The sequence below is a fragment of the Penicillium cosmopolitanum genome (assembly GCF_028827165.1).
Source record: "Penicillium cosmopolitanum strain IBT 29677 chromosome Unknown utg000005l:1.0-4006212.0:1.0-4009387.0, whole genome shotgun sequence".
Taxonomy (NCBI): Eukaryota; Fungi; Ascomycota; class Eurotiomycetes; order Eurotiales; family Aspergillaceae; genus Penicillium; species Penicillium cosmopolitanum.
Genome location: NW_026622675.1, coordinates 1,513,012 through 1,534,557, shown reverse-complemented (window position 1 = coordinate 1,534,557; position 21,546 = coordinate 1,513,012). Strand labels below are relative to the sequence as shown.

General features: G+C 51.3%; 6 protein-coding genes across 6 annotated transcripts; 2 read left to right on the top strand and 4 right to left on the bottom strand.

Moving 5' to 3' along the window:
* Positions 1-890: 890 nt before the first annotated feature.
* Positions 891-4,221, top strand: N7509_003622 (uncharacterized protein; the record flags this gene model as incomplete). The annotated part of the gene is made up of 4 exons (XM_056628259.1): positions 891-1,143; positions 1,197-1,552; positions 1,616-3,210; positions 3,327-4,221. 4 exons carry the CDS (start codon positions 891-893, stop codon positions 4,219-4,221), a joined length of 3,099 nt encoding a protein of 1,032 aa, XP_056490993.1.
* A 26-nt stretch (positions 4,222-4,247) lies between these two features.
* Positions 4,248-5,003, top strand: N7509_003621 (uncharacterized protein; the record flags this gene model as incomplete). The annotated part of the gene is made up of 1 exon (XM_056628258.1): positions 4,248-5,003. One exon carries the CDS (start codon positions 4,248-4,250, stop codon positions 5,001-5,003), a length of 756 nt encoding a protein of 251 aa, XP_056490992.1.
* A 435-nt stretch (positions 5,004-5,438) lies between these two features.
* Positions 5,439-8,282, bottom strand: N7509_003620 (transcription factor domain-containing protein; the record flags this gene model as incomplete). Its single annotated transcript, XM_056628257.1, has 6 exons — positions 5,439-6,027; positions 6,097-7,144; positions 7,194-7,372; positions 7,426-7,912; positions 7,989-8,055; positions 8,268-8,282. 6 exons carry the CDS (start codon positions 8,280-8,282, stop codon positions 5,439-5,441), a joined length of 2,385 nt encoding a protein of 794 aa, XP_056490991.1.
* A 797-nt stretch (positions 8,283-9,079) lies between these two features.
* On the bottom strand, positions 9,080-10,223 carry N7509_003619 (FMN-binding negative transcriptional regulator; the record flags this gene model as incomplete). Its single annotated transcript, XM_056628256.1, has 3 exons — positions 9,080-9,358; positions 9,408-9,882; positions 10,045-10,223. 3 exons carry the CDS (start codon positions 10,221-10,223, stop codon positions 9,080-9,082), a joined length of 933 nt encoding a protein of 310 aa, XP_056490990.1.
* A 714-nt stretch (positions 10,224-10,937) lies between these two features.
* Positions 10,938-13,158, bottom strand: N7509_003618 (type I 3-dehydroquinate dehydratase; the record flags this gene model as incomplete). Its single annotated transcript, XM_056628255.1, has 2 exons — positions 10,938-11,537; positions 11,656-13,158. The coding sequence occupies 2 exons, from the start codon at positions 13,156-13,158 to the stop codon at positions 10,938-10,940; spliced, it is 2,103 nt and encodes a 700-aa protein (XP_056490989.1).
* Positions 13,159-15,345: 2,187 nt separating this feature from the next.
* N7509_003617 (dDENN domain protein) lies at positions 15,346-18,914 on the bottom strand (the record flags this gene model as incomplete). The annotated part of the gene is made up of 5 exons (XM_056628254.1): positions 15,346-15,488; positions 15,565-15,819; positions 15,880-16,596; positions 16,652-18,196; positions 18,275-18,914. The coding sequence occupies 5 exons, from the start codon at positions 18,912-18,914 to the stop codon at positions 15,346-15,348; spliced, it is 3,300 nt and encodes a 1,099-aa protein (XP_056490988.1).
* Positions 18,915-21,546: the final 2,632 nt, after the last annotated feature.

The window sequence follows — 21,546 nt, the reverse complement described above, 5'->3', positions numbered from 1 at the left end:
CACGAGGCAGTTTATTACCAAACAGTGATGGTCAGTATTGCCATGCAGCTTTTAAGAACTGGTCGATCAGGGACTCAAAAGTCTTCCCCTGCCGTTGGAGATGAATATGCCGGAACAAGGGTCTCGGTCTCGGCCAATGGGATGAGGAGAATATACCGTACAAGTGTAAGGATAGATCTCACTAAGAGTAGATGCCAGTACTTAGAGTATGATTGAAATATTCATCCTCTTTTCAATAAATGGATTTCTCACGTCAAAGATTGACCATGTCTTGATGGGTGATGACTTTCGCATATACAAAGTTCAGCCCGGCCACCCAAGAAGAGTGATAGAATGGTTTTCTTTCTAAGAAGTCTCTGTCTTGGCACGTAGACCCTTATGCTCTAGGGGAACAATTGGTTCCTCTAGGAAAGTCCATATACGGGATAGGAGAAGCTGAATTGCGGGCTTATCTTTTTTTGCCTTTTTTGCAAAATTCCCAGGATAACAGATCGATTCCGTCTTCCGGTGACCAGCTCTCTCTTTTGGTCCTTTCTTTTTTTCTTTCCTGTGCAAACGCTTTTTGTTGTCGTTTGTTTACGTTAGTTAGTTAGTTAGTTATGCTTGGGTGCCCGAGATATCAGGTGTCAACTCACTCAGCCGCATCGTCTTGGCCCCCACAAGATTGACTCAGTCCATTCCCCACTTACACTTACACTTGTATACTCTCATGCTTCACTTGCCTACTTTTGGACCCCGCATCTACTTTTGGACCCCTAATTCTCGAAGTGAGTCATCCAGTCACACATGTGCGAAGATTAGTACGGGTATAAATATCCTCTCACAAGGCCTCAGACGACACTGTTGTCGTGCATTGAAAAGTTACATGCTGGTCAGCTTCATCAGCAACCATGGAGAAAGTAAGAAAGACCTTTTTCAACCCACTGGCCACTTCGAAAGCCAAGGTGGTAGAAATCCTCGAAGCTCTTCCAGTCGGCTCGGCGCACCCTTTCAGTCCGGAACAGATTCTTCTTTGTCGGTCGGAGGATGGGATCACTGAGATCGACATCTCGTCGTATCCAGACGACTTCTTTTTCAATGCTCTTGACTTGGGTGAAATGGGAGAGGTTCTTTTGAGACGAATGGCCAGGTTTCGTGAGATTGGTAAGTTTTTCGTGACTACTTCGAGGAAAATCTTCATGCTAACATTTACACAGACATTTTCAAGGACTTCCAGATCATGCAAGCGCCTGATACGACATTCAAGATTCCCATAGTCTCAGATCAAATTACCATTCTTGCGGTTTCCGAGAGGACCCCGAATTACTGGGACTTTTGCTTCGCGGACGAGGACTGCAACGCATGCTGCTGGCTGGAAAGGAAGACATTTAGCGGAGTCACCCACAGTGGGGATATTCTCCAGGGGAACGATCTCCTCGATTTTGTTTGGATCAACAAGGACTCTCTAACAGAGAAAGAGATATGCGTGTTCATCTCTGGCTACCAGACCACCCGGATTTCGCGTTTCATGGGGACACACCCTGCAATGCTTGTTGCAGACCATGTGGACAAGGTACGTTTAAAGACCGAGTGCTACATTGCTCATTGTCGACTAGCTAGCTGACTGGGACAACAGATTCTCTATATCATTCCAGTACCGTTGGATGCAGCGACAATCGGAGATGCGACTATTTGTTGTCCCCTGGTAATAAAACGTGATGAGGATTCGTTGATTTTCTCAATACTCCCGACGGCGACCACCGACCGAAACATGTTCTGCCAAAGCAAGATAATGAACAGCCCTGCGTTCCCGGAAGCCATCAAGCGTGCCAACTTTACTATCGCAGCAAAGGAGCCAACAAAACGATGTGAGCATGACATGGAAGGAGCTATTAGATCTTCAAAAAGAAGGAAGCTTACAGAGACAGATCAATTAGATGATTTGGCGGATGCGGATGCCGCAACGACGTCAAGAAACATAGACAATATTGTCAACCACAGGAATGCTGTTTTAACCACCTATTCGGCCACCATCCCCTCATTCCTCGACCAAACAGAAGCCCAGATTATACGATTCGGTTCGGGTCTCGAATTTGAGTTGTCCAGCAACGAGCTATCGACACAAACCAAATTTTCCGGTGTCGTTCTTCCATGCATATTTGGCTCTGAATTACAAGGCCCAACTCTACTGGCAACGGGAACGGCTCCCTCCAACGTACCATTCTCCAACGAAAGCTCACTCCGAGAATACTACAAGAAACTGCAAAGCGCCGTGGTGATCGTCGACGAGAAAATGACTGACAATGCTCGCAACCTCGCATCTCACTACCGAATCAATGCACTTTTCATTGTGCAGCTCACCCCCATAACAGAGCCTAAGAATCCAGATGCTGTTCTTTCATTGATGAACTCCGCAAATATCAATGCTGTAACTGCTCTCGCAGGACCGCAGTCCTTGGTCTTGGTTCAAATCTGCGATAAGTTCTACTTCTACCGAGGCATCGCCAATCTTGCACACCTGGATACGTCGGGACTGGAATTCGGCGTCGATTTGACATCTCTCCTCCACACAGTTGGAATGGAATCCATACTTGATCCCCGGGCTCCCCGGATAGTCAGACTTGACGAAGAAAATTCAATTCTTCTTCCCGCGTCCGGCCAATTTGTTCAGCCTCAAGCTCTGCAAAAGGTGCTCGAAGAAATATCGATTGAGCAGATCCAAAGCTTAGAGCGAGACATCTCGGCTGCCGTTCCCCAACTACAGATGCTTCTCAACCAGAAAGACTTGCAAGAACTCTCAAAGTCCCTGGTAGCCACCTTATCTGCAAAGGTCAGCAACGTAGCAGCTCCTCTGCGAGAAAGATACACCCGCTTTTTGACAACCGAGTACAATGTCGACAATCGAGAGTCTGTGTTGATGAAGAACAATCTACTCGGGGAATTGAGAAAGGTTACGAAGGATATGCAAAAGACCCTCGAGCCGATAATTTCTTGCTTGGCTAATATGATATCGTCCCAAACGACCTCCAAGCGAACACACGACTTGAAACGACTTGTTCGTCAGACAACCATTCAGAATAATGTCGAGGCCGCGAAGTCCATGACCTTTGATGCTCTGTCTGGATATCTCGAGGAGTATGCAGAGGATATGGGAGTCATGCTACTAAATATCGAAACGGCAACCTTCCGAGGGCTATTGGGTAACCTGAAAAACAATTTGATTGATGCTAGGTATGTGACAAGCCTCTTTGCAATGGCAGAGCTAAAACTTTCAACCCCATATTGCCCTATTTCCCACTGTTATTGACCCCCTTCCGAGTCACGAATGAAACTAACAATCTTCCTAGCCCGTGCTGCGCTCTAGACTCTCGAATCCTCCACCTCCAAGGCTTCGACGCCGGAATCCTCATCGAACAGTCCCAGTCGAAACACGATGGTCCCCTCCAAAGCACAGCCGGGGCCTCCCAGCCTATCCTCGCTCTGCCTTACCTCAGCCAGTTGTCAGGAACAGGATCAATGTTAGCATGGGTGTGTTGGGACGAATTCGTCAACCTCAAAAGCCCCTACAAAGTGCGCTGGATGGAGAAATGCAACGAGCCACATATCGCCGCCCTTCGAATCATCATGAGAAATACCCTAAGTCAAGCCGTCGCGTCAAGAGAATACAATCTACAGCCAGGCTCCAATGAAACAGGCGCACTGATGAGCGCTCTCTTAATGGCATCTATGTCTAAGCTCGCAGCAATGCGCACATCCCGACCTACAGAAATAGTTGGAAAAGCCGAAGACACCGTTACAAGACTCATGCGTGGGCTTTTTGGCAATCTCTTGACTATCGCTGGGTCCGGACTCCGTCCTCTGAGCATGGTCTGGCAATTATTCGGTCAACATCCTCAATACGATATTCCTGCTACAAGAGGCGACTGGGTCTGGTACGAGACAGTTGTAAAACTGTACCCGTACACGGGGTGGCCACTTGCTCAATTCCACTCCAATCTGGAGAAACTACTGGACAAGGCCGTAATCCGGGTCGTGACCAAGAACGAGAATATCGCGCAGATCAAAGCATCTCGAACGGAGGAGATGACTAAATTCTGCAAACTTCGGAATATTTACCTCACCCATTCTCGAACAATTTTAACGGTTTTCATGCGTATGCTCACAGCCAACATGAACAACGGTACCGAAATTGACATCGCTGCCGTTGCAACACGTCTACTAGCACACATCCCCAGACACTAGACAGAGAATTCGAAAGCTACAAAAGAATGATCTTCTATCTCACCCATCTGTCAGAAGGAAAGCCGAGAATCGCTGAATGCGACATCATCCCCATGAACCTATACACAACGCGGTCCGGGGCATTCGCAGAATTAAAGCGTCAGGTCCGCGAAGCATGCAAAGAAAAGAACTGGGACCAGGTCAAGAAGTCCTGCCAGGATGTTCTAACGAAGAGAAGCGAAATAGCGACTCTCTGGAACGTGGCGCCTGAATTGGTGAAAGTGCATAACATCACGGCATACAGGACTCTACTGGCGGCGGATTTTAGTGAAAACGTTGACCAAGACACCGCGCGTACGAATCATCAGATCGCGCGGCAGATTGCTGGAGATGCGGAGATTGAACTTGTTCCCTGGCACGTAGGGAAGAAGGGTCAATATGGGGAAATTGAGCCCTTGGATGAGAGTGTTGTTCATGAGATCTTGACTGGGGAAGCAGGTAGTAGCGGTCAAGAACATGGAGGAGAAGCTGATGAGGCAACGGAAATGACCGCGGAAAAGGAAGTTGTGAAACTCGGAGATGAGTTTGTTCGGTTCGAGAAATCTTTCAAGGCGGATTTCATTCAGACAATGCAAAAGGAGTTCACCATTGAAGCAGTGTGTGAGGTTATGAATGTTCCTGTCTCCGCAATGCGTGTTTTCGTCGATGCGCTGAATCCGGAATTCGATTGGGGGGGAGCTTGGAGTGAATTTCCAAGCTATTATCTTGGATTTGATGAGAAATCGGTCTGGTCGGGAGGATAGTCGGCCTGTGAGAAAGTTGTTGCGGCTTGAGAAGGGGCTGTTGTTGACAGGCTAAAGGCTCATGTTTCGGGGTGCTTATGGAGGCGTAAATACCTGGCGTTTGTTTCAGTAATTCAGACAGAGAGTCATTAAGACAAAGTTTTGTTTTCATTTCAAGGTTGCTTCACTTCCACTATCAACTGGTACAGAGAGGTATCTTCTTCATCTTCCAAATCAAATGGTATCAATTATCAATCGCTAAACAAGACAAGAATCCAATCCATGCACACAATCCAAGTACCAATCATATATACAAGTTCAAACACCCCACAGTGCCCCAAGCCTCCCCAAATCTGACCCTGACCCTGACCTTATTCAAGTAAACTAACTATACATCTGTACAACAAGCGCCGCCAAACCCAACTCAAACTCAGTTGAGTTCAAGTTCAATTCAGCTTACAACTCCTCCTTCCCCCCCTCATCAACCCCTAAAAAGAAATCAAGCTCACTCGGACCACCCTGCGAATCCTCATTCTCAGCAAGTTGCTCCAATAAACTCAAAAACGGATCCTTCTCCACAGGTCCCGTTTCACTACCCGCCGTATGCGATCCGGAAGTCTGGCTCTGCGCGCCCGGCGTCGCAGCCGCACCTCCACCAGACGCATTTGCCGCGTCGAAGGGGAAGGTCGCGTACTGCGGGTTTGAGGGGGGCGTGGGTGCTATGAAGCCCTCTGCTAGGTTGAAGGCGGGTGGGGAGAGACCGAAGGCCGAGGGGGAGAATGATGTTGGTAGGGAGAGGTGGTCTGATGAGGGTTGTTGTTGTGTGGGGTCTGGGTTTAGGGACACGGGAAAGAGGGATTGGAGGGAGGGGGAGGGGTGGAAGTGTAGGCCTGGTGAGAGGTCTTTTGCGGAGGGGTGTGTTGAATCGGGTGTTTGGGTTTGGGTTTTGAGTGTTGGTGGGCGTGGTTGGTAGAAAGGGTTGGTATTGAAGCCTGAGGGTGGTGCCATGGGTCGTTGATAGTATTCTTGTCCGAAGGTATTTGGGCTGGGTGAAGTGTTAATGGGTGGATGTTCCATTTTGCGCTGTGTTGCGAAGGGGAGAAGGGAGTCTTACAATGAGACGAGCTCGTCGCCTGTATCTATTAATCTGACATGGGCGCCGTCCGCTGCTAGGCTCGGGTATCGATCGAGGAAGTCCTCTAAGTGGAAGACCGGGGAGAATCGCATCGGGCTAGTAGCCAGATTACGGACCAACTCTGAGTGGCAGGTGTAAATTGCCTGGAGAAGCTCCCGTTGGTGCTGGACGCCGGCCCAGGAATTGCGTAGCCAAGCAAGCTGGTGCATCTCACGAGTGAGAAACTCTGCGCTCGAGGAGAAGACCTCTCCTTCCTGGCCCTTATAGTGTACGCCGTGGACATGCACAGTACCGGCTGTGCACACGCAGTATCCGACAAAGGCAGGCCACTCGATCAAGGGAGAATTCCGACCTAGCTCCACCAGCTCTGCGATTGCATTAGAATGCGAGAAACAGAGGTTGGTGGCTTCGATCTGCCATGACTGGTGTTGACCGGTTCCGCGGAGTTCTACCAAGTCAATTGGTAGGAAGGGGCGATAAACCAGGCAATGGACGAGATGGTAGATTAATTTGCTTAGGAGCAGTGTAGTACTCTCTGGATGACCGAATAGAGCCTCAATTGAGGAAAAGACGTCCTGCGTCCCGGCGGCCCAGATGTCCAACTCTTGTCGAATTTTGGACAGATTCGATAGCGCGTGCCAAGGAAAATGTGAATCGCCCTTGACGCCACCCGCTGCCAAGTAGCGGTTCGTGACACCTAGAATACGAGTAATATCAATCAAAAGAGAGGCGGCGCTGGGTGATTTGCGCCGGGAATCAGCGGAGTATTGGATGTTGGGGCCAACGTGGAATAGCTCCCCTTCGACGGTGAGGCCGGGAGTATGAGAAGACCAAACGGGTAAACGTAGCACAATGGAGTGATCGGCGATGAGACAGGGGCGAGGGGACCCGCAGGTAATGAAGCGATCCATGAGATAGACAGACCAGAAGAGTCGCCGCCTCATTTCTCTCTCTGGGGGTGCTAGGTTGCTCTTGGAGGGGGCCTCGCGGAGAAGATCCAATGCAACTACCATGGCGGCGCAATTTGCTAGACTTGTTAGAGGAGAACTGTATTCACGAGATAACCGAGAACATACAGAATGTCATATATGCCTTTTTCCCTAGTCCATAAGCGAAAAACGCCTGCGAGAGTAGCAGGAGAGTCTGCAGCCCCTCAACCGTGGGGTTATCTACATCAATCATCCGTCGCGCCTGCAGGGCAGCATCTAGACCCATCCGCAGAGACTGGTCTGGCTGACCGACCGCATGTACATATCTGTGGCGATTGAGTTAGTAAATTGACTCCTTCAAAGGCGGCAAAAAGCCCACCTCGCCGTCATGGCCGATATCGCCATAGACAAGGGCGCGTATAGCTGTTTTAGTTGGTGCATCTGTCGTGTACTCGTTTCGTCCAGGACGAAAAAGGGTTTGCCGTGTAGGCGTCCGAAATATGCATCGAGCAGGATATCTGACAAGATGACATTGTGGGGCTGTGGTTGCGACTGGGAATGTGATGACTGTGGCTGCGAGAGGGCCGGAGATAGGGCCTGGTCGGTCGCGCGAGGAAAGGACTCGGCTGGCTGGGAGAGAGATGTGGATAGAGACGGTCGGCGATCGTTCGAGGAGTATGGATGAAACGAGGCATCTATGGTGTTGCGTCGGGATTGATTGCCGAGGGGGAGATCCTCTGGGGGATCGGGCGAAGTGGGTGATATGGGGTTTTTCTCATCCTGGAGTCTCTTCTCGAGACCATCAACGCGTTTGAGAAGGGCCTCGAGGACATCGGTCTTAGGGCCGCGTTTCTTGGGGATGGCATCTAGAAGAGGCGAGGCGAGATGTGTCAGAGGTGATCGGCATGGGTGAGACAGCTGTAGGTGGGCTCATCCACTCACCATAGACGCAAGCACATTGGAAGACCTTGCAGGCTTCACAGCTCGGGCGCAGCCGGTTACACTTGATCTGGAATCGCATTAGTATTGGAACTCGCATTGGCATTGGCATTGGCATTGGGATCGGGATTGCCTAGCATTGCGGTGCCGGCATCGGCATTGAGCGTGGGAGGAGATGGGATGAGATGTGGTCGATACCTTTCTTTTGCGGCAAGACTTGCAGTTCATCGCCTCGCGCGGTTCTACCGTTGCGCGACGCGGTGTCAACCGGTCTATACTGACCTGTGGACGAGACATGGTGGTGAGGAAGAGGAATGAGGGAGCAGGGAAATAAAAAGGTGGAGGCGAAATGCGGAGAAGCCGAGAGCCCACCGGAGTTTGGTCTGGTACAGCATAGTAAAGTACTACTAGTATAGTTACAGACTAACTATGGTCTAGTCTAGACTAGTCTAGACTATTTTAGTCTAGGGTAAGGCGTAATTATTATTATTATTATATAATATCCAGCTAGGGCTCTCTTGCCGAACTACGGACTCGGACTAGTCAGGCTAAATGCTAAATGCTAAATACATACTCCGTACTACTGGTAAATGTCTCGGTAAATGTCCATCCTTGTAACATCCCCGAGCCCTACATCAGCACTGAACTAACACTTGCTAGGGTACCACGTTTAACTAGTACACCACCGTTACTACTACTATCACATGCCTTTGACATGCCTGCAGATACCTGCAGCTGCCACTGGATATCCCCACTCCCATTCCCATCAACCCCCCACCTGAAACATACAAGATGAAAGGAACAGCTAAGCGCCGGCCAGCATACCCCATTCGTCAGAACCCTTACTATAGTCATAAATTAACTATACTATACTCTTTTCGAGACGGATTCAATAGTACTAGTCCCAATACTAAATGCCATGCATTGAGTTTCCTCGTATACCTACAAATACTCGTATACTACTCGTATAGGTGTATCCCAATACCCATATCTCTAAATAGCCTCATTCTAGACTCACTCTATACCCGGTAAAGTATACTTCCCAGCTAGAACTACTAGTAGAACCCTATACCTACTGTCCTAGTACCTTTTGACTACCCCCTAGGTACACCACCAGACATATCCCTCACAAAATCAGCCATCTCCGTCGCCCTCGAACCCCCCATCCCCTCCAACCCACCAATAACACCCTCTCGATCCGCAACACCTTTCTCCTGACTCCCCTTAAACCTTCCCTCCACCCGCGTGATCTCCACCTCCATCCCCACGATCCCCTTCTTCAGCATCGAAATATACTCCACCGGCGCATCAGCAATCCTCCACGGAGATCGCCCCTGCTCTGATTCAGATTCATCACCCCCAACACTGCCATTCTTGCCACCCCCAGCATTGCTGCCACTGCCACTGCCATCCTTGCCATACCCCATAATCTCCACCTCCCCAACCCTCGCCAAATCTCCCAATTGCCGAGTAAGAAACTCCCCCCGTCGCCTTCTCCTTCACAGAATGGTAAACAACCATTCGCCCATACACCTGTACTGCGGCGTAATTCCACGTCGGCGCAACCTTCCCACTCCCACTCCCAACCGACGCTGTATAGAACTGCGGCGTGATGTAGTGATCCACTGGACTGGTAAATACAATCAGGACTTCGCCAGGAAGTACCTGCCCTTGTCCTTGCCCTTCAAGTTTCCCCTGCTGCTCTTGGTCCTCTTCCTCGTCTTGACCCTGACCCTGACCCTGTCGATCTCCCTGCTGCTTCTGCTTCTGCTGCTGCTTCACAACCGAATTAGGACCGGTCTCTACCCCCGCCCCCGCCTCCATAACGGCTTCGATCAAAGCCTTTGTATGCGGATTTGCGCGCGCAATGTGGCCGCGTAGTGTGCCAAGATTCTTCCTGTTTCTAATACTGTTGCTGTTGCCACTTGGGCTTTGGCTTTTGCTTGTGCATTGCTTGTTGGTTTCATTTTTGCTGGTGCTGAGACTGGGACCGAGACCGTCGGGTAAATTCCTAGCCGAGCCCTCAACCTTAACCCCCTCATTCCCAGTCCCATCTAACCCCGCGTCCCCGTCCCCGTCCACATCCACACCGTCCAATACCCACGGAATATGACTACACTGTAACGTAGGAAAGTTCTCCGATGGTAGCGAGGTGGTTAGGACGCCGAGGGGGTGTGTGCGGATAAAGGTGTGTAGGGTGGGGAGGTCAGTGACGGCGTGTTCGGCGCGTAGGTGCATGGTGCGTGTGATGGTGGTGATTCTTGGATTGAAATTGAGTCTTCCCAGGGTAATGTTTAGGTTTCGGACTTGGAGGAGTGGAGTTTTTATCATTGGTAGTGGTGAGCGAAGTTGAAGTTAGGGCCTGGGGTGAGTGGTGGAAAGGAGGGTTGTTGTTTCCAGTTTAGTTGCCAGTGCCTGCCACATGGCCGAATGTCCCCCGGGCGTAGGGTCGGCCTCCCCGGATTTTGATAAGCTTATCAGGGCAGCGCGGGGAAAGGGCAGCCCCGGACGGGGATGGGACTCCCCGTCAGAATGGGATGCAATAGACCTAGCTAATTACAGAGATCAATACAGACGGTAAGGAGATTTATTTCAATTCCAATTCCATGCACGCCAAGCACCACCGCAACAATATCTACTGTAAGCGGTTCAAAATCGCATCGCATCGCACCAAGGGGGCAAAGACACTCAGAGATAAACACAAAAGAAAAAAAGGGTAGATACAAAATCGCCTCAACAAACAATGACCCCCAATGCTACATACTTGACATGAAATAAATAAAAGGGGGCACTAGCACAAGGCACGGCACAATACTCAAGTCAAAGTGAAGTGGCAAAACAAAGTACTGCGCCGCACCGCACCGCACCGCACCGCGCCGAGCCGACCCAAAGCCACGCTCCGAAGCTAAACCAAGCCGGCTAATCTAGCTAGCCTAACCCAGGCTAACCGAACTAAAACAGAGACCTCCCACTCGCCATCCGAACAAAATCAAACGGCACATTCTGACCAACAAGCAATCTCAACGTCTCAACAGTCGTCCAAGCCGTAACATCCTCAGCCCCATACGCCGTCCACCCAGCCGCCCGAGCCACAGCAAGGGGATCACCCTTTCTCGCACCAGAGGTAAGATCAAGATAAACCTTGCCCCGAGTACTCGTCGGCGAAGAGCGGCCATTAGATCTATAATGGCGCAGCAAAGGCTGAACAAGCAACGACTTCTCCGGCGGCAGAGCACTGACAATAACGAATGGCGATTCAACCAATTTCACCGACTGGATCGATGTAAATGGTTCCAGACCCGCGGCTAGTGGTCCATGAGCCTTAAATCCAACAGTGTAGATTGATCCGACGCCCAGACTGCGCAAGGCGAAGATTGTTGCCGAGGCATCGGACTCGGTTCCAGAGAGGATTATTGCGGCGCGGTTTTTGTATGCTGATGGGACGTAGTCGCGTGTTAGGGTAGCGCGAATACCCTTCCATGCGGAATTTTCGCCGATAAAGGTCGTTTTCGGGGTGGAGGGGGTGGCCATGGGATTTGAGGATAGGGGGGGCTGGAGGTGGGGATGGGGATGATGAGTTTGGATTGGATGTTGCTGCGATTGTGTCTATGAGACCGATTGCGCGGGCTGCGTCGCTAATGGATGGGATGTAGGATGTTGAGGCTGGGACGGGTGGGTTTAAAGAGGCGCCGCCGAATTGAGGGTGTAAGAGGACGGATTCCATTGAGCCCTTTGGGCCGCGGTCGATGCAGGTGAATGAGTGCGGGAGACCGAGTTCGTTCATGCATTTCTCCATGAACATTGATTGAGGCGTGGAGCGGAATGAGCCGATGGCGTATAGGTCGCGTTTCGGTAGCTGGCCCATTATGTGCAGGGCTTCGTTGATTTCCGCGGCGGTTAGTTGGCCCGGTGCGGCGATCATGGGCAGGAGTGGGTGGGTTATTGGGGAGAAGACGGTGTTTAGGGCTCGGGAGAGTTGGCCCATTTGACCCATATTCACGGCGGAGAGGAGAGGACGGCCTGCGCCGCGGGATTTGATTGTTGAGCGGAAGTATTCGAGCTCGTAGTTCTCTTCGATGGTCGAGACCATAGCGATCATTTTCACGATGTCGCTGTATTTGGCGCTCTCGTTGAATATTTCCACTGCGGAGGGTGAGGTCCATTTCCAGCTTCCCGAGAAGTCGTGGAAGGCAGACATTATGATGCTGTTCCCCTTCACCTCGGCGAGTGCTCGTCGGATATCCTCTGGAAGCCACAATTCCACATCCACATACTCCACGCCCCACTGTATCGCCCGACGAAGATACTTGAAGAACAGCGCTGGGTCATCCATGGGAAATTTCCCATTCTCCTTTATACAGCGAGTCGTGAAGATAATCGGCAACTCGGTATGCTGCCGAAGGAGCATCAATTGTTGACCAACATATTTCAAGCTCGGCACCTTGCCCTCACACTCCGGCTCAACGAGCAGATCCACGCGAATCTCAACCGCATCCGAGCCTACGGAGAGAATATCCAGGTTCGGCAGCGCGGCGTGTACATCGGGAAAAGTCGTCGAGATAAAATTGGTGCGAGTCTTCGTCCGCAAATCCTCATGCGGTCTCGTCTGGCCCAGAATTAACGATAAGAATCGCGTCAGATCGCGCCGTAGGAATGGGGTGCGCGAGTATAGAAATTCGTAATCGCAGTGTTCGCTTAGCGCGTCGTCTGGGGCGGACCCGTCCTCTACACTGTGCGTGTTCACCAGTACGACTGCTGCCCTGTCGCAACCTTCTAGACTGCGCTCCAGATTATCTCTGACCACGCCTGCCACGACCACGTCTGCTTTGGAGAGGGTCGAGAGTACGATTTCTGTGGTCCAGGGCTTGCCTGGGACTTCCGCCACCATATGCACAATGTGTTCCTGGCCGGGCTGGTAGACGATCACCACGGTGCCGGAGGGAGCCTCTGGTGCGGCGGCGGTGTAGGAGGCATGATCGAGGCTAGATGGCAAGGGCGCGGGCGCGGGCACAGGGCCCAGATTGGAGGCGATGGATGTGACGTTCAGGGAGGAGGAGACTGGGGGTAAAGACGAAGAATTGGTGGAGGTGGGGGCAGGCGGATTGCGGAGGACGCTGGAGACGGGTGTCTCGTCGAGGAGAGGCGTCGCCATGGGCGTGAGGGCTGTGGGCATCATCGCATAGCAGGATTCCTCGTTTTCATAGTTGGGAGAGGCGGCGAGGTAGGTAGTACTTCAGTGTAGAAGGCGAAGGCGAAGGCGAAGTAGACAGAGAACTTGGAAAGTAATACCCGCGCATAGACCGAGCGGGCTTTGACCGAAGGCACGAGCGCAGGAAGTATGCGGAGTGGAGGAGTTGGAGTAGGTGTGGGTGTGGTCCCAGTACAAGATCTGGGCACTGCGGAGTGGTAGTGGTAGTCCTGGTACGGGAGAGCAGGTCAATTGGACTAAGATAGAGTTTAATATGGCGAAAAAAAAGGAGTGATGGAGTGCTGAGATGCCGGGGTCGGGCAAAAAGAGAAGGGAAGAAAAGGCATGGCGAGGATCCGGGGGGGGGGCGCGGGGGAGTTGGACGGGGATGCATTCTTCCGCCAATCACAGACGAGTGAAAAGTGGATGAGCAGATCGGATATGGAGATAAGTCGGAAAAGTACTAGACAATATAGCATAGAGATTCAGGATATACTGGAGTATCACTAGAGTATATCTATAGGGTATAAGGGTTCTAGTATATCTATATCTTCTACCTTGGTATACCCTAATCTGCGATTGTTAGTATACTGGTATACTACCGGGAGTATGTACGGTCATCCGGCTATAGTTACTACCTTCTATCCCCGGCTGAACAGCTCCCCCTGATACGGGGAAAATCTCTCCTGCCACTGGACAGAGACACGGCAGAACCAACTTGAAGCACCAATAACCAATCGAGGGATTACCCAGGGGTAATCCACTATCTCCAGCCTGATTCAGCACTACTCGTACCTCCTAGGTACTACCGTACTACTGACTACAGCCTGAGTGAGAATGCTACCTAGGCTAATATCCAGCTCCACACAGTTACTACTAGTACTACTATAAGCTATACAGAGTCAAGGGTCCAAGGTCGTTGTTGTTGGGTAACATTGCATGAAACAGGGTGTATATTGTGTATCCATCCAGTCCATCGTCAGTCCATTGTCACAGTCCCATCCAGTGAACAGTGGAAACGAATAAATCATGAAATAGGTACAGAAGCATCCCTCCCTCCCTCTTTTTCCACCGCGGCCTGCAGATTAAATGAAACATATATGCATCCATAGATGCGAATGCAAAACAGATAGATCAATGGTATCTAGGGTTGAAAGATCAAATAAAATCAAGGCAAATCAAGTCAAAAGGGCCAGGTCAGGTCAGGTGGTGTCTCATGGTCACATTACACGGCAGAGCCAGGAGCAATAGGTAGATAGATAAATAGTCGCCCACTGTACAAATCAGAGGTCGGAGAGAGGTCCAGTAAAGACGAAAACAAGATCGGGAACATAGTGTATGGCCAAAAGATGAAAACGAGGGAAAATACCAAAGGGGGAGTGGGTATTGAGTAAATTGAGAAAAACAAAACAGAAAATAGTCAAACAGTCCCCATCGCAACGGAGATCTTTCGAGATGTTGTGGAAATGCATCTTTATCGGGAAAATCAAATCAAATCAAAATGCCCAGATCCATCACCATCATGATAACAATGACAGGTTCATGTTCCGGGCTCCGGTTCAGGTCGGCCATCTTGCGCCTTTTTATTTTTGTTCATTCCGCCGGCTTCAAGCCCGGTGGCGGCACGTGACGCTATGTACGAGAAAATAGTCAACCAGATAATAGATATCTGGCCAACTCATAGGTGGATGAGGTGAGGAGGGGGTGAGAAGGTGCAAGGTTTCAGCGCAAGGAGGAGCCGTGCACCCTGGGGAAAAATCCGTGGTAGTGACAGTCTGCAAGCAACAGAAATTGATGCTCGTTCCACCGCTGCTGCCACTGCTACTACCACTGCCAGATTGTCAATACGGCCCTGTTGCAGGCTCTGCCATAATCAAGGCAGGCGTATATATAGACAATACTGAAAAGAAGAAAGAAAAGGTCGAGGCGAAGTATCAGCCCGCCAGCGGCCTGTGTCTCGGCATAGAGCATTTGAGCTCCACCCGTCAAGGGCGAAACCTCGGAACCTAAACAAGGACGCAGGCACTCTGTCGTCCGGCCCGGCCGGTACATTTCAGAAAGCGGGCACAATGGTGAGCCAAGTTCAAGCAAGTAGGAAGGAAGAGCCTCGGCCCTGTGGGCCAGCTGGTGATGGATGGATGATCGGACGACCTGTAGACAAATTCACACCAATTAACTCGGCGGAGAGATCGCCAGACCATTCATGAGCTTGGGCAGCGGCTTCCTTCGGGCAGTATTTGCCGTCTTGGACACCCGAGGCGCTCCGTGAATCATGCGGGGTTCTGTCATCAGGCTTGTGTCTAATTTCGCCGGCGCTATAATGTTGTGGTTAGTATGGGGCGTAGCTGGGGAGATAGATAGCATCCAGGTAGATGGATGGATGCAACTCACCTCTTTGGGCTACCCGACTGTAGTCACTGGCGAGGTTGTTCTGGCTGCGACTGCTTGGGGCGAAGAACGTTGCGCTGGCGGTTCGCCACAGGTGGTTCGAGGTATCTGACAAAAAGTCCGTTGTGGATCGACCGGAGAAAATGGATGTTCTGCCACGGTTCCGCTTTGAGAGGACGATCTCGTCAAACAGTGCCATCTTGGAGTCCTTGGCTTTGGGGCTCGTTCGTTCACGTTCACTAATGAACTCCATGAATCCTATAGCATGTCAGATTTGAATTTCAACTTGTGTGGCGAGGTAGGTAATAGGGTACTAACCTTGCGTCTGGGATAGGTGGGCAACGTATTCGGCGTGATCATGCGGCAAACTCTTCATGAATGCCTCCATGTTAAAGGAATAGTAAAGACCTGCTTTCTTCTTGTCGCCGGTGGCTGGGGTAAGGAACTTCTTGTATGTGTAGAGCAAACTGGCGAAGCATCTGACAAAGGCAGCACGGATCTGATCAGGGTGGAAGGCTGCATCGCAGACCAGGCAAACTTGGGACGCACACCGGTTGTGAACAGTCAGTTTGCACGATGAGCACTTGTACATGCCCTCTTCAGCCCGGTCATCACAGATGGCACACGTCAACTTGTCATCCCATGGCTGTGTTTGGAAATAGTGTCCTTCAACCCAGCAAGTTCCCTCGGTAGTGCTGACATACTGTGCGGAAGCTTGTGGCACAATAGTCGAGGCGGCAATTGTTGACTGGGCATACACGGATGGGGCATAGGTTGATCCTCCATGATCGGTGTTGAGGGTGGTGACCGACAGGTTAGATGCGTGGCCGAGGAATGGCGCACTGGGACGGCGGGTCATACCGAACGATGAGCTTCTCCGGGATGCGGAATCGAAGTGGCCGGATCGTTTCTCGCGTAGCGAAGCCTGAAGAGCCATACCGGAATCATTTCGCGAAGAAGGAGTGGGCGGAGGCGGAGGGAAATGGCCAGAAGTGGGGGAGCTCTCTCTCAGGAGAAGGAGGAGAAGCTCCTGCCCTGGCGGTAGAGCTGGTACCTGGACGATCGTTGCTCCTAGACGAGGAATACCCACGGGAAGAGACCTGCTCATGACGGGCATGCAGGAAGGCGTTGAAGATCGGGGGTTGGTAGGAATTGGGGACGACGGCGGTTGAACCGAACGCATTCGAATTCAGACCGACATACTTGGCAAGATTAGTGGGTGCTGCCTTGGAGGAATACGTAGCACTGTTCTCTGACAAGAATGTGTCCCATGGGTACGTCTCAATCGCATACGCTGGAGGCCCGGTTGGAACCCCACAGCGGCTGTGGTGAGGAGCTGCCATTTGCAAGAGCGACAAGAGCTTCCGGCGCTGGTGTCGTGGGAGAGGGGTTGGTTGCAAGGTACTTTCGATCATGTCATTATCCAGGTCCACAAGTACGAAGTCGTCTGTCGGCAATTCCACCTTCTCGTAGCGACGCTCGATACCCACGATATAAGGGCAAGGTGCCTCGATAGCTTGAACCAAGCGAGCGGGTAGAACGGGGATCAAAACACCGGTCCACTGGATGGGGAACAGAAGATCGACCAGGGCTCTCGTCGCAAGGTAAAGCATCGAGGTGTGTGACGACAGGAAAATAATGCGCGACTCGGTCAAGGCGTACTCGAAGAGGATAATGATATTAGGCACGGAAAGAGCGCGGAACAAGGCATAGAGATCGGTGTTTCGGGAGCCGGGCAGCTCATTGGACGCCTCCTGTCGGGCGAACAGCCGCAGCTCACGAATTGCGAGTTCAACCTGAGTTTTGGAAGAAACGGGACAGAATGCCTCCGTGCAAAGGTTCATGACATAGCGCTCTATCGGCTGCCACACGCCCATTCGAGGCGAGCTCGGCGGTACGCGCTGGATGCCACCTTCTGTCATAGGCACCACGATCGCCTTCAACCACTCCTTCCAGAAGCTGGTCATGTTGGCTTCGCGACCCAGAATGCCGTAAGCGCGGGGGATCCAAAAGCCGGTGTCACCATCCGTAAGACCCTCGATCTTTGAGGCTGCACCATGACGGACCGGTCGCAGAAGATCATTCATCAGTCCGATCTTCTCCTCTACCGCGCTGATCTCGTCCTCCAGCTGTTCTCGAGATTCGGATCCTGATGGCACGTTCGGTAGCTGAGCCAGAAGTTGAGAGAGCTTGGCCCGCTCCTGTGCAAGTCGCTCGCCCAGACTCGCAGCCAGCTCCCGTTCCTCGTCCGTCATGTTATCCTTCCGCCATTCCTCACAGCGCCTTTCTAATTCGTCCGCAGCTTGCGAGTTCAACGGAATCCAAATTATCACACAGATAGCGTGCAGCTTCGAGCCATTCTCTGTTGTCATGGCGAACCCGTGCCAAGTCGAACGCGGCCGTTGATCGGAGGAAACAATGTTGATATCGTTGGGGAACGCAAACATGGGGACATAGTCCGGGAAGTTTCCGCGCTGCTTTAATTCATCGGTCATTCCTCGGGTGGGGTATCGGTCGAGCAGGACGGGTTCGAAGCGGCGTTTCAACGGGTGCATTGTAGGTGAGATTTCGAGTGGTTGGGGAACGGGGATGACCGAGTTGTAGTTACTGAGTCGTCGCGAGGTGCGCACCGAAGCTAGGCAAAGATGTCAGAAAAGGAAGGCGAGGAAGGCAAAGGATACCATAGTAGACACCAGAGCTCGGGGAAACTTACCGTGTCGCGCAATTGACGGCTGTCTCTTCATACTATTCATATCGCGAAAGGCCATATGACGGCGAACACTTCCAATGCCCGAACGAAGCAGATTCGACCCTTGAGATGGCGAATCCTCCGCAACAATCTTCTGGGTACGTACGCGCGATCGCGGGCGGGAATTATTGGTAATGGCGCCCGCACTAAGACTCAAATCCGTCAAGAAGGTATCTCGCTCCGAAGCAAACTTTACTAGCGCCTGATCGAAATCAAAATCTCCGTCGAAGAGAGTCGAGCCGCGCGCAGGCGACGAGCCCCCTTTGACAGTCATACTGCTCCGGTTGCTGGCGGTGCCATTGGCGTGGCCTTCGGAGTCGCGGGACAGTGTGGAAAGACGTTGCGACGACCCGCGACGACCGGTGCTGTTCCCGGTAAACAGCGTGGAGCTGGGCCGCGAGGTGCCGGGGGGCATGTGTTCTTCTTCTGCGTCGGCATCTTCCTGAATGGCATCTGTGAAGGCGGGACCGGGGGAAGCAGCGCCGTTGATGCGGTAGTCATCACCGAGACGGCGATAGGTGTCCAGGACCTCAGATCCGTCCACGCCGGCTATCCAGAAGTAGTCGGCTAGCGGGGCGGCCTCGGGCACACTGGTTGATGGCATTGCGGGAGGTAGTGGGCTGGACGTCTCTTATCTCCCCAATTACCCAGTCTTGGTTTTAATTCCGGGCGAATGATTACCGCATGGATTGCTGGGACTTTGGGGTGCCGGCGATGAGGGGCGGGCAGAAAGGAATTGGCAAGACTGTACAGATGCGGAAAGGGGAGAAGAAAGGTACGAAGGTGAAAAATGAGGTGAGGTCGGGGGCGGGATAAGAAGAGGGATATGAGAGTCAGGGCGAGATCGGAGGAGAAGGGAATGTATGTAGAAGAGAGAGTCAAAAGAGGAGGGGTTCAGGAGTGAAGATCAATTTTGGGGGTGGGTTTGATGGTGGTAAGAACTGTACGGAGTATCTCCATGTATAGTACTGTCATAGGACCTAGTGGTTTGTGCGGTCGGCTTTACCCCATTGCCTACTGTGCCATTGGTGACGAGTTTGGTGGATTTTTGCTTTTTCCTGTTATTCCTGAGGTTTATTTATAATTATTATAGTTGTTATTATTACTATTCTCCCTTTCTCTCAACTCTCTACTCTGTACTCCAGGGCCACTAATACTCCTATCTACTCGAATGCTTGCGTATACACGTATTGCCCTTTCAATACCCGCCCACTTGTGTAGGTTAACCTACTCCGGAGTAGTTCAAGTTTGCCTAGCAACTCTTCCCCACTCTAATTATATTTCTGCTCTCCCCATCAAATAGCACTTCCTGGAACAATCATTCTGTCTTAGCTTTAGGGCTCTTGATTTCAGTCATCCTTGATTCCCTAAGACTGCCTACGTCGTCTAGTACCACACTAAGCCAGGACCGTTGGAGTTGGTTCCCGCGGGGGGCCCTAATGCCTCGGAATGTCCAAATGTCCAAAGTACTGTGCATATCGTATGCTATTTCCACGATCCTCTTTCCTTGACCAACTTCGAGTCCTTGGTTATACTATACACCATCCCTCGTTCCTGGTTATCTACAGATACAGATCTGATCTCCTCTCCACCTCCCCACCAAATCTCCCAGACTTCTGGTAGCTCTCAAGGTTCGGTGGAGCGCAAGTACTCACCGATCCCACTCATCCGACCATAGTGAATGGTTCGCGCCCATCGGGCTTATGCAGTTCCCACCCGCGTTCCAGGGGTACTGGGCACAAAAGCACAACCGCAACTGGGTACAACCACAACTGGATACAACCAACGTACCAAACAACTTGTGCGTGGTCGGTCCATGGTTTTGTGTCCCATCCCGGCCATTGCTCCCGTTTTAGGGCTCAGGGGATCCTTCAACGGTGTCTGCGCTCGGGGCATCACGGCGCAACATAGCGGGCAAGATCGTCGAGGATTTGCGTCGCGCCGTGAGACATGGCTTGTATTTGTATTCCGACACTAATATCGTGCAGCAACAATGACAGTGACAGTGTCAGTGTCAGCGACACTGTCACTGCCCTAGGTTAGCGCTAGACTCGGAGTCCTGAGTACATAAATGACCAAGCGGGACTATCCGGGCAATTTTTGTCCGGCTGTAACCTCAGCTCGTTTTTTCAGTTTTCAGTTTTCAGCCGTGGCCTTTTTTTGCATTCTTTTCCTACTTGTCCTGGAAGGGGAAGAATGGGTCGGAGGCTGCCGAACGGGAGCTGTCTTGCATATCTTCTGCACAATTTGATTCCGTCGCGGTAGAGAGTACTAGTACACGATTCGCATCACATGTTATATAAAATAATTGGCCCCCATGCTTTCTCCTGGATTTTGCCGAGATCACGACAGGCGAGGCAATATTCTCGACAAACGGATAAGGGATTCTGACTCGCCCTTTTGGCGGGGGGATTTCAGCAGGAGTCAGGAGGTGGTCTGTCCTTCTAGTGGGGGACGGAAGAGATGATCAATGCCTAACTTGATACTAGAAGTGGAGCTGGGTCGTATGTATTCAAGTACTACGGAGTACTGTGTACTAAATAATTATGACCAGTTATCATTGTTTCCAAGAGGGTACGAGTATGAAGGACGAAATAACTAGGTAATATGCATACTATCTACAGTGCTGTATATACACAACTTCAATATCTACAATAATAAAGTAGTGGATGTCCACTCTTCTCCTTCATACTCCGTACAACTTTGAATGTATACACTCCTTACCGCTGGGAACTGCAGTGTATCACCATTGGCCTCGACTTGAGATGGCCAGCCCGCCACTTTCAGCACGGTCCTGCAGCCCAGTAGCCCGTTTCGGTGCCGCTGCAGGGCTGGAAGCCAAGGCTCCAGCAAGGTTATCGCGACCTGCATGCACCTATAAGCCAGACTTCTTGAGAATAAGCGGTGGAGGGTAGTTTAGTTTAAGTTATTACTACATAGGAAGCTAGAAGAAAATAGGCACAGAAGTTAAATCATTAGGCGAAAACGAATCAATACCGAAAGGTATCAGAACTGTTTGTTACTGCACACGCGTCTTGTCACATTATCCTTCACCATTGATATTGGGCTGCAGTGACAAGGAAATCCCCGTCACGTCTAGATGCTTCTCGGCCTGGCCAGCTGAGCTGAAAATCCCACAGCGGCGGTTCTGGATTTATCGATTGGTCTAGACTCCCGTCCATACTTGCTGTTCATTGGAAGTGATTTGATGTACTTTATGTATACATGCCCAATCT